Here is a 13,560-nt window from a genome sequence, read left to right as displayed (position 1 = left end):
TCATTGCACATGAAAGTGAATATAATGCTCCTACTGTGAGAGGGACACTACATACACTCGTTATGTGCAAGAATTTTCCAAAAAGTTCAATATTATTTGTCGTTGGATTAAGTAACCCTAATTTGATTATATTCAAGATCACAGCAAAACCTAAGAAGAATAACATGAAAAAATGGCATTTCTCACAACAGCTTCACCAACATTGATTAGTAAACCCTAATTTACAGTAAACGAAGATTTTTTTTTTTCTTCTGTTGGTAAGTAATAATAAATGCATTTTCTTTTTGGTGGGGAGAGGGAGAAAGGATCATAACATGATGCTCATTTTCTTTTGTTCCAGTTGTCAAGAACGAGGGTGTTTATAATGGCTGTGCAGGTGAATAATTTATTGCACTCTCTCTCTCTCTCTCTCTCTCTGTGCACTAAAAGAGACTTTCCGACCAGGCAAGCTACCGACAGTTCTTATAAATGCCTATACTCTTCCCTCGTCTCTCTCTAAAATTCCATCTCTCGAATTCTATCTCTCTCTGGTTATTTCCTTCTAAAAAAACATGGTACAATCAAGGAAGTTCAGAGGAGTCAGGCAGCGACAGTGGGGCTCTTGGGTGTCAGAAATTCGCCACCCATTACTGTAAGTTCACCACACTTCACATTCTTCCATTTAATACTTCATCCACCCCCATTTCATTGTTGTCGTAATAGTCTGGTAGCAAAGCATATCAGATTGTCTGACAAGCAGAATTTAATAACATAACATATCAGACTGACTGCGCTGCTCGAGCTACGTGTTATGGAAGTCTGTCTTACTTTCTCTATTGCCTTTTATGTTGTTGATGATTTAGGAAGAGGAGGGTGTGGCTGGGGACATTTGAGACCGCAGAGGCAGCAGCAAGAGCATATGACCAAGCAGCAATTTTGATGAACGGACAGAATGCCAAGACCAATTTTCCGATATTGAACAACAACAATTCCGACCAAGACACGAAATCCCCCACGGACCAAGACACCCCATGGTCTCCAAAAGCACTTTCCGAGCTACTCAGGGCGAAGCTCAGAAAACGCTGCAAAGACCAATCGCCCTCCCTCACTTGCCTTCGACTCGACAATGACAATTCCCACATCGGGGTCTGGCAGAAGCGCCCGGCCGGATCGCGGGCGAGCTCCAATTGGGTCATGAGGATTGAGCTTGGGAAGAAGAAGAAGCAGGGTTCTAACGATGCTCATCAAGAAGAATTGATGTCGTCCTTGTCATCGTCGTCGAGTTCATCGTCAATGGTGGGGTTGACTGAGGGTGGACTGAGTGAGGCAGATCAGGATGAAGAGGATAAACTTGCAGTGCAGATGATAGAAGAGTTGCTGAATTGGAATTATCCAATGCCTCCACCCACAGGTAATGTTCAAGAAGGAAAAAATATTTGAAGGGAATTCTGTACTCTGGAATTTTTAACCGTTAAACTCTTGATAAAAAAAATAATGAACAAGATCTAACGTTTAAAAACTTCAGAATATAAAAACGCTCCGAAGTTTCGTAGAATTTTCGATAGGTATAACCAACCAGTCAACCAGCTGAGCTGATTGAATTCCTAGTGTTATTAGTCCTTGAAGTAGGGAAGCAGTTAAGACTGAGTGCTCAATTTGCAGTTGCGTATAGTAGTTAATCAAATCATAAAACGCCACCTCCTCACTGTGGTGTTGTGATTGTCGAACAAGAATCGTAGAAAGATTTTAAGTTGATATTTGTCAAATCTGTGTGGTTGGTAGTAGCAATACTTGTCTTGAAAATGTAAAAATGTGGATAATATTAATTAAGCTCACCTCTTTCTGCAGATTTGGTTAATTTATACTGTTATTACTTAATAACTATAGGGGGTGTTTGTTTCCCCTCACTAAAGTTCACTGGACTGGACCGTGTTTGTTTCCTGGCTGGACTAGTTTTAATGGGATTAGCCAGGACTCGCTTTCACTAACAACCTCACTAGCTGTTCTTAGCGTGACCCCTCGAAAACCATTGGACTAGCTAAGAACTTCTTTGTCCTGCTCGACTCACCTCCCCAACCTCGATTTCGATGGCATAAGCTTGAGGCGTGGCTTCATCTCTGATGACGAACTCGTCGACGTCTTCATCTCCGACGAAGACCTCGTCGACTGGGTCATCTCCACCATCTTTTTCTCCTTCGCTGCTTCGCTATTGCCATGGTCGTGGGTTTGAAGCTACTGATTTTGGCTTTGCCTTCGGCTTGCCTCCTCATCGACCAGGTCGTCTCCGCCATGACTGCTTCGCAATCTCAGTAATTTTTTTTGTTTTGGGTTTTTTTTTTTTTTCCGGGATTTGCAGGTTTAATTGGTTATTGGAAGGCTTGCCTTTCTTTTTGGAATCTCTTAAGGCTTGGCAAATGGTTAACCAACAAATTCTCTTAATTAAACAAGAAAATTAAGAGATTAATGCATAATTTGATAGAGAGAAAATGATGGAGAAGAGAAATGAGGAAGGCTAAAGGAAGGAAGGGAAAAGAAAATTTGCTTAGGTCCATTCATTTCCAGACTTCACTGCCCTTTAATTATTAATTTTTGTTTAATTTTTAATCCAAAAGTGAATTAAAAATGGCAAAAAAAATATAGTATGTGACTTAGTCCGACACTGCACCAAACACTTCACTAAGCTAGTCCAGCTTAGTCTAGTCTAAGCCAGTCCAGCTTAGTTCTTGAAGCTAGTCCAGTCCAAGACAGTCTGGTGCAACAAACGCATAATCTCCAAAATAAAGATGGTTCTCTCTCTCTCATAAAAACGAAAATATTTTTAATACTATTCACATAATGTTTTTTATATAATTTTTGTTGGCATTTAATGTGAAAAATCGTTTCATTTGCATTAATTAAATTTTTAATAAACTAATAATTAAGAAAAATTAGTTAATTAAATAATAATTGTGATATACGAGGAATCTTTTTCCTTTCTTTTTTGAGTTTTGCAAATTTTTCAAATAATATAACTGTCTACATCAAATGTTACCTAAAATGATATAAAAATATTGTATAAAAACATGATACGAATAATATTACTCAACGTTATACTGTAGTACTCAAAAGAAGTTACAAACTTTGGGGAACTAAAGTAGCTTGGCCAATAGGTGAGCAAGCCTACACACCAGGGCATCGCAGTCATCAAACCGACCGCCCACGCTACCCTCCTTTTACTAAAGCGATTGGGGCGAAGTTATCCCCCGATGGGCCAATAGTATCTCTTTTAAGTTGTCAAAATATCCAAATAAGTGATAGTGGTAGAAAAAAGCAGCATCAATGTTTTTTAATAATGAAGTTAAATTTGATATGACATAATATAGAATGATATCTCTCATCTTTCTGCGAAATATGACAATAGCTTCAGAAAAAATTTAATTAATTAGTAAATGCTTTTTATTAAGTTTTGAAATTGGTTTAAAGCCTTGCTTTTAATTTCTTTTTATTACCAATGCAATGTTTAAATATTTTTATACTTTTTAATTCATTTTCTTTCATTACCAATGTAAAGAAAATAAGTATTTATTTTTATTTAATGTTTAAATTTGACATATCGGATGAAGAACAAAACTATAAAAGATATCAAAGTGTCACATAAGCTATCAAACTTAAACTTTATGTTTAAAATTTAAAATTTCCTTTAAAGATGATCTAAAGTATATTATCATAAACAAAGCATCAACGTGGTTCTGTACGTCAAGAAAAGCTGTCTTTTGTTATTAAAAGGAAAATGTTACTTATTCATCACATTCTATGCGCATAAATAAAAAAATCTTGCATTATCACAAAACTGAAGAAAGAAGGAACACAGAGGTCGTACTTACAGACAAATGCAGAAGTAGAAAAACAGAGTACAATGAATTTGGCACATATGAACCGATATTTTCCATATATAGGTTAAATCTAATTTTGGTATATAACACAAATGATTTTTTTTTTTTTTTTTTTTTTTTGCCATTACGTCTTGATTGTCGCGGTGTGAGCGATGAATCAGAATTTTTTTTTTTTTTTTTTCCCAAAGCGATGGATCAGAATTAGGGTAAGTAAAAGTGTTTGACGTTTAAATTCTAAAAATAAGATATTTAAAAAGAGAAATTAGGTTCTTATTATTATTTTTTTTCAATTCCATTGATTGAAACCTTATTATTTTTCAATTTTTCATCAAGGTCTCTCAGTTTTAATAAATGTCATTAATTATTTCAATAATAAAATATTTTACACGTCAAGATAATTAAATTTTATTTCCAAATATATTTATTTAATGTTAGAACGCTACATTTAATATATATTATGGCTTAATTTTGTGTCATATATTTTTATTTTTACTTTGTACCCATTTTAATTTGCAACCCTTTTTTTAAATTATACCAATTTTCTTTTCAGTTTTAGTTTGTATACATATATTAATTTCTTTTTGTGTACATATTTTTCAAACTTTTATTTGTACTCATTTTTTTAACCTTTTATTTGCACCAATAATTTACGAATAACGTACCCATTTGTCTTTAAAAATGTAACACTTTGTTATATGTAAAATGTACCAAATTGTTTTTTTTGTAAGTACCCTTTTTTATGTAAAATGTATCTGTTTTCTAATGTAAGACCTATTTATTTATTTTAATCTAAAATGTACCAATTGTTTTTTTTATATAAAATGTACACATTTTTTTACACGAAATGTACTCATTTTTTTATTTATATAAAACATACCACCTTTTTTGTATGAAAGGTACCAACTTTTTGTATGTAAAATGTACTGTTTAAAAATTAGCAATTTCTTGTATGTAAAATGTCAATAATATAAGTAATGACACATCATGGGTTTTATTTAAATATAATTTATCTTAATGACAAATCATGTCATTAGGATAAATTATACTTTTTTATATAAGTATAATTTATTTTTTAATATTTTTAATCCCACAAATCTTGAATTTTATTTAAAATTAATATAATTAACTAAAAATATGAAATTTTAATTTAAAATTATATAACCTACACAGAAATGCATTATTGCATTAATTTCAGGGACTTCAATAAAAAGTTAAAAACCAACAATGATTTAGTAAAAAAACGTTGATAAATAGGGACTGCATCCAAAGTTACCCTATTTAAAAGTTTTCTTATATTAATATTTAGTTTTTGTTATTCAACCTACAAAAAACAGTGTTAAAAAAGATTTTAATATTAATATATTTCAACTAAACAAACCATACATTATATTTCTTTATTAAGTTGAACAAAGGATATTCGAGTATATATATTTTGGAGATGTTGGAGTATGGTTCCTGCATTCATATTTCATACAAATAAATATATCATAAGATACTATGACTCCCAAAGAAATATCTACATGCTGCAACACTTCATAGATCCGTCAATATGGTGGCTTTAAGAATCGGCAAGTTGTTTTTTTTTTTTTTGCTTTTGAGTCTTTTTTTATTTAAGAACACCTTAAATTTAATCAAGGATGTCCTTTTTGAAGTTTCATCATTTATTTAATGCTCTAACAAAACCGCTATCGTTCTACCTTAAAAAATGTCTACACGATGCATGTCTAAGAAACACAAAAGAGTTATATTAATTATACTTAATTATATTGAATATAATATCTGTTTAAGCAGTGTTGACATGCCCATCATGCTTCTGTTTCAACATCAATGGAATCAGCATCAACTTAGGTTTCTAATGTGATTCCATTTATTCAATCAAACCCGAGATTCGGGAGTTTTAGTTCCGTTGGGTGAAAAGTTGTATTTACGAGGAAGGAGACATAAAAACACAGTGCAAAAAGATGTTCTGAATGACGAATGTATAAGAGAGCGGAGTTTCATAATTCAAATGAAAGGAAAGAAACCCAAGTTCCATAATTTCCTACTCTTTCAGACTGAAAAAAAGATGAAAGTCGAAGTCTTACCGTGAATATCAAAATGAGAATTTTCTCAATTTAATTAACTACCAATAATTCAAGAGGTGAAGTAGATGTGGATTTTTCAAGGCAGCTACAGAACACATCATGTGGTGTGAATTAGAAAGAATTAAGACCACATGAATAGCCCCCCAGCCCAACCGTCCGGACGATTACAAATTTACACGAACATGACCTAGTCCTGAAGGGACTGCCCTTGGTAGGTGGGGGTGATCAATGGTCATCAATGCTCCATACATCAAGCAGTGACTAAGCTTTTTATCTATATGTATTTTGGCTGTCATCAAATTTATGAAGTACTTTCAGAGCATGTGATTATCAAATGCAAAGTTGATGCAGATGAAGTTTAGCTTAAATTTTGCTAGTGTCAGTCGCGGACACGCGTACGAGTGAGATTTGATTGTTGCAACATTCTAACCCCACACACATCATTGTTGTTGTAGGAATAGGATCTTTTCCTGAGCAAATGCTTGGGATCCTCATGACCCACCAACACGGACCGTTGGATTTTGATCCAACGGCTACAATTATTATAACTTTTAGAGGGGTCCCTGTTTCTAGCCGTTGGATCAAAATCCAACGGACTGTGTTGATTGGTCATGAGGATCCCGAGCATTTGCTCAGGAAAGGATCCTATTCCGTTGTTGTAGATCCCTGTCAAGTTTTGAAATGGAAATAATGTACCTCTGTATTAATCCATTTTTTAGATTATAAATCAAAGAGATAATTGGAGCAATAATCTCTGACTTTAGCCCAATCGGAGCTTTGTCCCTAAACTAAAATTATGTGAGTATTTGGTCCTGAACTTATTATGATGTGGAGCAATGGTCATTTTCGCTAACGTTGTTAAAATTTTCATCCATTTTCCCCCTAGAAACTCTTTGTTTTGGATAAAATTTATAACGGTGTTACTCAAAAGGATTATTGTGACAGCCCGTTCCGGATTTTCGAACCGTAGAGGTGAAATGGTGATTTTGCCCCTAGCATGTTGGTTTCGTTGTGTGGTTGTTTTGGGTTTTGTTTGGCTTGTTCTAGACCACACACACCTTCCCACATCCCCTCACCCTTTTCCCTGTCACGTACCCTGTCCCTTTCCCTCTCTCTTTCTCCCATTTCTATCCCCACATGTACGGACGCAACCAAAACCATCCAAACCTTCATAGATCGAGGAAACAAATTACATATTCGCGCTCGTGAGGTCCGTAGAAATTCAACCATATCCATTTCAGGTAAGGATACCTTTGTTTTCACGTCGAACTCGGGATACCCCGATTTGGTCACTGTTCATGCACACGTTAATTCTTGTGTTTTTGGGAATTTCAAGCTTGTAGGAAGCTTGGTGAGGTCCTTAGGAGGCTCGTGGTGGTTCGTTTGAAGGTTTTGGACGTCGGGATCGTGAGTTACAAGGTTGGTCGGAGTTGGTGGTGTTTTTCCGATGAGATTCTGTGGGTTTTAGTGCTTGAAAGTGGTATGGATTTGTTCCTCTTGTTGTAAGCTTCATTTTGGTACCAATTTTGTGAAATTTGGTTGAAAAATGAGTGAGATACAAGGTTTTAAAGTTTTCCCGATTTTCCGGCGCCGGCCACGGTGCCGGAGCTTCGCCGGAGAAGATGACGGAATATTCCTAACGGTGTTAACAGAATCCGTCAGATTTAACGGAATATTCCTGACGGCTTTAACTGACACTGTCAGTGTGCCAGGCACATGCCTCCGCGTGGGCGGCGCGTGGGGGCGCGTGCGGAGTCGAAATTTTTTTCTAAAAATATGGGGATGTTCCTGAGGTTGAGTAGATCACGTTGGTGTATTCATGCATCCCATTTGAGCGTTGTATTAGAAGTTATTTCATAAGGTTGGTTATGTGCTTTAAAATTAACGTTTTTATAGTTGTTTCGCATATAGGTGGGACCTATCTCGAGGACGAGCGCGGTCACTCGAGGCAAGGGGGTTACGACCCTTCTACATACCAGTGAGTGGGCTTTTGGTTTTCCGTATATACCTATATACTTACGTTTTTCCCAGAAAGTGAATGGAAATGTTTATACGTTTATATGCCATGCATCATGTTTGCCGTTTGTTTATGCATTATTAATAGCCTATATATATATATATTCGTATGTTGGTGCTGTGAGCGCACAGGTAAGTGCCAGGTGAGTATGGTTTATGCTTATATTCAGTAGTGGTTTGAGATGCATTGAGAGCTCATAACCTGTACCCCCAGTGTTAGTGCTCCCACCCAGAGTTGGGCACAGTCCTTCATGTGATGTTCACCTCCCGCACCACACGCTCATCTTGGATCCAAGTTAGGTGCACAGTCCTGTCGTACAGACCACTTTAGGTGGTTCCGACTCGTAAGTGACCCGCGATTAGTCGCCCAGCCTTCACGTGATCGTAGCACTTGAGCGTACTTATTATACACCCAGTCCTGTCGTACAGACCACTTTAGGTGGTTCCGACTCGTGTGCAGGTATAGTTAGTGAGATGGAGATTTGAGCTTTAGATTCAGCCGTACAGGTCACGTTAGGTGACTCCGGCTGACAGATTTCATGGCATTGATTTGATATTTCCTGAGCACTTGCATTCTAGTTAGAGGCATTGGCATGGCATATTTCCGAGCATGATTTATATATATGTATATTATATTTTCTGGGAAGTATACAGGTTTTACGGCGAGAGGTTAGAATCTTGTTTTTGAAAAGCTTTGTTTTTGCCCACTCACACTTTTTGTTTTGTGCTCCTCCGGGTTCTAGTTGGCTAGCACTCTTGGTGGCTCCCCAGAGGATTTTCCCAGCATATCTGACAAATTATCACCAGTGGTGGACCACCTTCAGGTGTGGTTATGTAGTGTTGTTTCTCCCGGACTGCATTAGGTCTTCGTGCTCTGAACTTTGTTTTCACACTTACGCTTGCACATGTATGTTCTTACTTTGTGTAAAGCTAGTTTTTATTTATTCGTACTTTTATTATTATTTTATTAGCTTCCGCACTGTGCACATGGTTACATCACTTCCACGTGACGGCTAGCATGCCCTGATCTCGGTCGGGGAGTGTCAATTATTACTTCACTTTATGACAAGTTTAAAGATCAAGACTCATGGATTTTAATATCAAGGACCAAAGTTCCAATTGCACCGACATTCAAGAAACATTGCTCCTATTTTATTTTCATTGAATGGAGAGTAAAATTCTATTAGAATATTGTGAATACTCTGTTAGAATACTGTGATGGATTAGCTTGATAATTACAGGAAAGACAGCAAAATTTGAGTTGTTTGGCTTGAAAGAAAACCTTTATTTTGAATATAATTAAATTATGAGATATTAAGTAGTTTCTGGCGAATGACAGAAATGTCAGAAAGCGAAGCGAAGTCCTTTATTTGAGTCCTCAAGGAAAACAATATTGAAAATCCATCAAACAAAAGGGAAAACTGAAACCTTTAAATAAGTCATATTTGAAGGAGAAATCTAAGACGATATTAAAACTTGAGCTAATAAAATTGGCAGAATGACCTTGTTGTCACAGACAAAGCTAGAAATTTCTTTTAGCGGGGGGCAATTTGAAAAATAACTAAGAAAATCCTATCATAGTATGGCTTATATCCAATCTGATAATGGAATGACTTCAAATGACGATGTATCACAATTCCCCAATGTTACTATCACAATTCTAATGTTACAAAAATTTCAATGTAATAGTAGAAAGTGGCAAATTGATGAGAAAAATAGTAATACATGAGAGGTGGAAGAGGTTTTTTTTTTTTCAGTTTTGAATGGCAGAACAAGAGCACTTTGCTCATATTATATTTGATATAGTAGAAGTAGTATGAAGTGATGCTTGATATTAAACATATATATTTTCTTCAAAAATAACCTGTGTATATATATAATTGCAGTATGCCAATGAATTACTTGAGTGGGGGTATCTGCCCCCAGTGGGCCTTAATTGGCTCTGTCCATGCTTGTTGCCGTGATGTTTGATGATGAAGAGAGAGGACAACTCTCAAGGGTCTTAGATGCCACAAGAGACGGCTCTTAGAGCAAGTCCACCCTAAAAAAATATGCCAGCACCCAGCTCATTTAATTCACTCAGTGAATAGTGCTAAACCTCAATGAACAGTAATAGACCAAATGCATCTCCACCCTTAAAAAATACGTTGGCACAAACGATTTTCATCCCTACAAAATGCGCAGGCATCCAGCCCATTTAAAATATTATTAAATTTTTTATAAAATAATAAATAAAAAAATAGTTTTAACTTCGGATAGCATTTTTAACCAATCTTGTCACTCCATGTGTCATTATCCGAACGTACTATTTGGTAAGTTTATGTAATCTTATTTGATGTGTTTAAATAAAGTACAAAAAATAAATTTGAAATTACATAAAGATTTAAAAATAAATAAAAAATTACATAAAGTACTCATAATAAATAAGAAATTACGCAAAGAACTAATAATAAATAAGAAATTACATAAAGTACTACCAATAAATAAGAAATTGCATAAAGTACTAAAAATAAATAAGAAATTACATCTATTAATAAAAATAAATAAGAAATTACATAAAGTACTAAAAATAAAGACGAAATTAAATAAAGTACTAAAAATTAAGACGAAATTAAATAAAGTACTACAAATAAATACGAAATTATACAAAGTTTGTGGAGCTAGGATATGTAGTGCTAGGATCTTCGTTGCTAGGATCTGTGCAACTAGAACCCCCTTGACTTGTTTGCACATCTCTTGCACGCCTCCTTCTCACCACGTCTCTTTTTTCCGATGTCCAAAAATATTTTGAATTTGGAGAGAGTCCTACTAGAGGCTTGTTCATATTGTCACGATCTGCTTGAGCCATCTTTTCTTCTCTAAGCATCTCATTTTCTCGATTAAGTGCTTCTCTAATCATCTCGTTTTCTCAATTAAGTATTGCTCTTTGTCTTTTAGCCATCGCATCATGTCTCTTAGTAGCTGCTAATATTGTTGCCATAGCAACAACTTTTTCCTCATCTCTAGCCGCTTCCCGCGCCATGTTCAGTTCACCTTGGCGAGCAAGTTCGTCCATATATTTAGTGTAGTCATTTTTGGAAGAACTACCTTTTTTCTTTGATGCCTTTTTACCTTGAGGCCTGAGGGATTGACGAGTCGGTTGGTCTCCTGTCCTTCTTCAGGTGTCCCTCCCATCTCTTCAAATGTGTCGCCTTCCTGTTCAGTCGTGTCTGCTTTGGCGAACTGTGTAAACCCATGTCGTGCATGACAACTTCTGGACCGATTGCCACAATTATGTATCTAGGGCAATCTTTGACAATTTGCCAACATTCCCATTTGCTAAATGATTTGTTATGGTTCTTTGCATTGTAGAATACTTATGCTTGTAGTGTCTATAAATGTGGGATAAGACAGTATTATAAAATGTGGGTTTAACACAAATAAATAAATTAAAATATTGATGTAGGTGGAAGACATATAAATAAATAAAAGTATTGTCACCTGATCCGCTAAACTTGTCCCACTACGCATATTACTGGAAGCATGAGAGATAGCGTTTTTCCAACAAGTAAATGATGCATTGAGTTTTTTCCAACGACCTTGAAGACCTTGACTACTTCTGGCATCTTTTCCATGTACATCACAAAACGCTTTCGTAATTTTACTCCACATTTCTCGCTCATCCATCTTATTCCCCGTAATCGGGTCATAAGTAGTGTGAACCCAGCTTTCACACAATGTAACATCTTCGATGAGCTTCCACGTAGTCATTTTTTTCTCTCAAAAATTATATGAAAGCTTTGGTAGAAAGTGTTGAAAATATTGAAATGTGGTGTAAGGTGGAAGATGAGGGTTATTGTGACATCCCGGCCCGGGCCCCCATCACATCCCGGGCTCAACTCCTAGCACAATATTGTCCGCTTTGGGCCCCTACAACACCCTCACTGTTTTGTTTCTGGGGAACCCACACGAGAATTTCAAAGTGGGTCACCCATTATGGGATTGCTTTCGCGCGAACTCACTTAACTTCGGAGTTTCTACGGAATCCGAAGCCAGTGAGCTCCCAAAAGGCTTCGTGCTATGTGGAGATGGGAATATACATATAAGGCTTACAGGATCCACTCCCCTGGGCGATGTGGGATGTCATAATCTACCCCCTTAGGGGCCCGACATCCTCCTCGGCACACTTCCGGCCAAGGATTGCCTCTGATACCAAACTGACATACCCCGACCGAAATCAAGGCGTGCTGGGCGTCACGTGAGGGTGACGTAACCATATGCACAGTGCAAAAGCAATAATAATAATAAAAATGTGAATAAAGAAAACCAACTACTAGCAGTACTAGCTAAGGAAATGTGTTAGTGCGAGATTAAGTATGAAATATATAACCAAAGCATAAGTAGCCTAAGTGCAGTCTGACTGGACAAGTACTAATTAAACAACACCCAAAGGTGACCATACAATGGTGATAATCTATCAGAGTTGCCGTGTCGCAAGCCACCAAAAAACACTCTTAACTAGAACCTGGAGGGGCGCAAAACAGAAAGTGTGAGTGGGCAAAAATAAAGCTTTTCAAAATCATTTCATTTCTCAAAAGTTCTAACCCCTTGCCGTAAAACCTGTATAAATTCCAAAAAAATAGAATATATATCTATACTACAACCATGCTCAGAATAACAAATTTCACCAATATGCCATGTCAAATATCTCAGCATAAAAAAAAAAATGTAAGCCAGGTGATATAACTCAATGTAAATGATATGTCGGCCGGAGTCACCTAACGTGACTTGTACGGCTGAATCTAGAGCTCATCCATCTAGCCGGAGTCACCTAGCGTGACCTGTACAGCTCAAATCCACATCTCAACAAATATACCTGCACACAAGTCGGAACCACCTAAAATGGTATGTCCGATAGGACTGGGTATAAATAAATATGCTCAAGTGCTATGATTATGTGAAGACTGTGCGAATAATCATGGGTCACCTACGAGGAGAAACCACCTAAAGTGGTCTGTATGACATGACTGTGCACCTAACTTGGATCCAAGATGAGCGTATGGTGCACGAGGTGAACATCACATGAAGGACTGTGCCCTAACTCTGGGTGGGAGCACTAACACCAGGGTGCAGGTTTATAATCTCTCAATACATCTCACATAATCGTCAATCTCACAACACAATCCATAAACTTACCTGACACTTACCTCTGTGTCCGCAGCACCAATCATAAATATATGCAACTACTAATGCATGAGTAAAATAGGCAGATACTTGCCATGGCATTTCAAACATAATTCATTTAAATCGATTTTCTGGGAAAAATCTCAAGTATATAGGTATATACGGAAAACCAAAAGCCCATTCACTGGTATGTGGAAGAGTTGTAGCCCCCAAGCCTCGATTGATTGCGCTCGTCTCGAGGATAGGTCTCACCTATATGCGAAACAACTATAAAAACGTTAATTTAAAGCACATAAACAAAACTAGCAAATAACTTCTCATACATAGCTCAACTGGGTGTTTGAATATACCAACGTGATCTACTCAACACCACGAACATCCCCATATTTTTAAAATAATTTTTGGACGTCCCACTCGCTGGCCAAGGCACGACCAGACGCGCCTCC

General features: G+C 36.6%; 1 protein-coding gene across 1 annotated transcript; it reads left to right on the top strand.

The window, feature by feature from the left end:
- The first annotated feature begins 349 nt into the window (after positions 1–349).
- On the top strand, positions 350–1,826 carry LOC103965575 (ethylene-responsive transcription factor SHINE 2). The gene is made up of 2 exons (XM_009378650.3): positions 350–631; positions 843–1,826. Exons 1-2 carry the CDS (start codon positions 552–554, stop codon positions 1,417–1,419), a joined length of 657 nt encoding a protein of 218 aa, XP_009376925.3. The 5' UTR covers positions 350–551; the 3' UTR covers positions 1,420–1,826.
- The last annotated feature ends 11,734 nt before the right edge of the window (positions 1,827–13,560 follow it).

The sequence above is a fragment of a genome, unplaced genomic scaffold (assembly GCF_019419815.1).
Source record: "Pyrus x bretschneideri cultivar Hongxiangsu unplaced genomic scaffold, Pyrus_bretschneideri_v1 Contig15, whole genome shotgun sequence".
In the NCBI taxonomy this organism is placed as follows: Eukaryota; Viridiplantae; Streptophyta; class Magnoliopsida; order Rosales; family Rosaceae; genus Pyrus; species Pyrus x bretschneideri.
This window is presented reverse-complemented; position numbering and strand designations above follow the sequence as displayed.

Bases quoted from the DNA above. Each gene is read 5' to 3' on its own strand.
- LOC103965575 (XM_009378650.3), top strand. From the start codon at position 552: ATGGTACAATCAAGGAAGTTCAGAGGAGTCAGGCAGCGACAGTGGGGC. The intron at 632-842 runs GTAAGTTCACCA...TTGATGATTTAG, and splicing joins GAAATTCGCCACCCATTACT to GAAGAGGAGGGTGTGGCTGG.